The sequence below is a fragment of the Kryptolebias marmoratus genome, linkage group LG11 (genome assembly GCF_001649575.2).
Source record: "Kryptolebias marmoratus isolate JLee-2015 linkage group LG11, ASM164957v2, whole genome shotgun sequence".
NCBI lineage: Eukaryota > Metazoa > Chordata > Actinopteri > Cyprinodontiformes > Rivulidae > Kryptolebias > Kryptolebias marmoratus.
Genome location: NC_051440.1, coordinates 1,155,974 through 1,159,549, shown reverse-complemented (window position 1 = coordinate 1,159,549; position 3,576 = coordinate 1,155,974). Strand labels below are relative to the sequence as shown.

The 3,576-nt window shown below is 39.1% G+C and overlaps 1 protein-coding gene across 1 annotated transcript in view; it reads left to right on the top strand.

Annotated features, from left to right (window-relative positions):
* Positions 1-1,853: 1,853 nt before the first annotated feature.
* Positions 1,854-3,576, top strand: part of tmem170a (transmembrane protein 170A) — a 6,981-nt gene continuing 5,258 nt past the window's right edge. Inside the window, exon 1 of the mRNA XM_017433898.3 lies at positions 1,854-2,078. Within this exon, the coding sequence (XP_017289387.1) occupies positions 1,973-2,078 (106 nt within the window). The 5' untranslated portion in view covers positions 1,854-1,972. The remainder of the gene's footprint in view (positions 2,079-3,576) is intronic.

The following is a 3,576-nucleotide window of genomic DNA, read 5'->3' as shown; positions in this document are numbered from 1 at the left end:
ATTGTTAATTTTGAAGGCCCAGGCAGATTTCATACAGCCTGGCAACATACGATAGCTGAATTTTGATTGGGTAAAAACTCTAACCTAAAAACAACAGCACTGGAAGGAGCATAATATGACATGAAGAGAATATGAATACTTTTAGATATCTAGGGAAAGTAAATTAAAAATTAAATTAACCTTTATCATAATTTTGATCATGATTTCTGGTTATGTTAGGCCAGCAGAGAATGCCATGCTGGCCTTGATGGCTAACCACTGCGCAGATGTATGCACTAATCCCTTTATTAGAATATCTTACCTTTATAAAATTTAGCAGTATTGTTCATGTTGTACTAAAATCCTTAATCAGCATATCCCACTTGTATGCAGGGTAGCGCGTTCCGTTGCATCAAATCCCTTCATTTTAATAATTTACCTTTATAAAATATAACGGTAGCATTTGTTGATACACTTAATCCTTTCATAAGAATACCCAGCTTTAATAAAATACTTAGGTATCACATTTTGTTGTACCAAATCCCTTTATTTGATTTTCCTACCTTTTATGAAATACAGCGGTAGCACATGTTGGTGTCCTAAAACCCTTCATCAGAATATCCTACCTGTTAAATATAAGTGGATAGCACAAATAGATGCATTAAAACCCTTTATTAAAATATCCTGCCATTATGAAATTCAGAAGTAGCACACATAGATGCACTTAATCTCTTCATAACAATACCCTACCTTCAAAAAAACAAGGTAGGGTATTTTGTTGCACCAAGTGTCTTCATTTGAGTGTTCTACCTAGTGGTAGCACAAGTCGGTGTCCTAAAACTCTTTATAAGAATATCTAACTTGAAGAAAGACAGAATGATACAGTATCAGTATCGGATTGATGGGTAGCACAGAAAGTCAGAACACCGGCACATCTGGTTCTGGTAAAGTCCTGAAGATCTGATTAGTGGACGTCTGAGTTTTAGGTGGAGTGATGGTGCAGGAGTTCAGACAGCTTACATGCTCCATTAAACAAACTCTTAAAAACAACACTTTATCTGGCTCCTGAAATGGTAAGGTGGGATGTGATCATGTTTGTTTCCTGTCACGAGATGAGCTGCAGTGATTTGAACAGCTTACAGGCGACTGAGCAAGAAATCTTTTACAGTAATCCAAGCTAGATGTGATGAAGGCAACCATCTCAAACTAACTTTAACTTTACAAAGAAGCCTTAGCTGGAGAAAACAAACAGATAAAATGCCTCAATAAATGAGCTGATTTGTTTCTCGAATTTAAAAGCACAGCCTAAAATCGGGGGGGGTGGGGGGGGGTGGACTTTAGGAACTGCTGCCTCGGTGTTCTCTCTCCAGCTGTTTCCTCAACAGGCCTGTCAACACAAGGTGGAGGGTTGGTTTGCTTCAGTTTGTTTACATGGTGACATTTCACAAGAATACTGTCAAAACAAGTGGTGCGGTTCGGTCCAAAAACAGTCAGAATCTAAAAAAATCAATTTACTTTCAGCAACACAGTCCAACTAGAATGCAAAGAAACCAGTAGATTGCACAGGATCTTAAGTTTCTGATTGTGCTTAAGTGTTAGGTTTTACATCTGTGTAGTACATAGTTTGGATTTGTGTATATTACTCCAAAGAAATGCAGCGTACCAGATTGGGCCGGAAGTGAGTGAAAGATTGACCTTAACAGGACTTTGTGTACATAAAACATTTCGGTAGGCTGTTCACATTTGTATTTAAAATGATTCTGTTTTTTGTTTGTTTGTGTTTGTTGTTGTTGTTGTTTTTTTTACAAAATGTTTGATTAAATGAAAAGAAAGTAGTTGGAACCGGAAGAAGACTTTTATTGTGAAATCCGTCTGTGTTGTGAAGCAGAAGGGGGCGGGGCTAATAACGACACTGAAATTAAGTCCGCCTCACGTCTTCATGAGTTTAACGCGTCAATATTCACTCATGCAGAGTCTCGGATCGATGTGAGACATGCAGGAAAACGAGATCAGCTTCATTCAGCAAATCCTCAGCTTAAACTTAGTCCCGAAAACTAACGGAACCCAGCGGGGGAACAACACACTCAGCGACTTCTCAGGTCAGCTAATGCTTCCTGGCTAACAACAAGCTGCTGTGCGTGTGTGTGCTGTTTCATGACAACACTGCTCAGATCAGTGTATAAAGCTTTAACACTGAGTCTTTAGTTTGTTTGTAGACATTGAGGTGGATGTTGAAGCTGCTGGTAGGTGCTTGCTGGACGGTGGTTTCTCTGTTAGCATTGTCTGGGTACCTTCGTGTGAAGCTAGATTACTTCCTGCTTCCTCTGAACTCACTCGGATGTTTTTGTTTTCGTTGTTTGTTTCACCTTCCCACCCACCCAGAAGTCCGAACTCGGATCTGGGAACGACGTGACCCAGAACTGTTCAGGTCACAGCTCGAACAACCAGTGAAACGGGATCATTTTGCTCCCCGACAAAGCTAACTTTTGTTAGCATTCAGAGCCGATAACTGTGGGGTTCCATTAGTGCCAAAAATATGTTTGTGTGTCTATGTAAGGTGTGTATGTAGCATGTTATCTAAGTGATATGTAGGTGATATGTTAAGTGTGTATGTATTGTAACATACCTATATACTGCGTTGTGTCTATGTTTCGCACATAATATTATGTCACTTAACATATACACCTAACATATCACTTTACATATACACCTAACATATACATCTAACATATTACCTTTCATATCACCTTACATATCACTTAACATATACATAGCATGCTACATACACACCTTACATAAACATATTTTTGGCACTAATGGAACCCCATAATTGGCAGCGTGTTTCTCTGCTTTTCAGGCTTTCAGACTCTGTAGCAACATGCTCACTAATACAGGTTGGACTGTTCTGTTTTAGTCTGACTGTTTAAAGGAGATATAGATTGGCAGGGGTGTAAATAAACAGCTTATCACAGCAATTGCCAACAATTTATGTTGGACCTAGCAGCCATATTGGATTTAGAAAGTAGGGCTTGTGGAAAGTTTTTTTTTTTCATCTTTTTAAGTTGTAATTCAGATTTTAAAAGGGTCATTTGATTTTTTTTTTCCGTACTTGAAACTCAAAAAGTCCAACTTTTGAGTACAAATGAAGCACAATATATGTTTGTTTAGATTGGATATCCTAATGTGAACATGTAAGAGTCTGTCCGCTGCATCAAAACATCTCTCTGTGAGCCAGGCAAACAAAGACCCTCAGGCGAGAGGGGGTTAATCTGCATGTGAGTTGCGCTGCATGAACGGAGCATCTCGTGCAGTTTAAAGCTGGGAACCCTACACTCTCCAGCTTTGAATTGAGAAAAGAGAAAAGTCTTCAACTACAGAACATAATCCAGTTGTTTTGTTTTTAGTTTTAGTTTTTCTTTTTGGATTCAGCATGTCAGAATTTCCATTGAGAGTTGGACTCTGCCAAGGTTGCCCTTTGTCACCGATTCTGTTCATAACGTTTATGGACAGAATTTCTAGGCGCAGCCAAGGTGTTGAGGGGATCCGTTTTGGTGGCCTTAGGATCGCATCTCTGCTTTTTGCAGATGATGTGGTCCT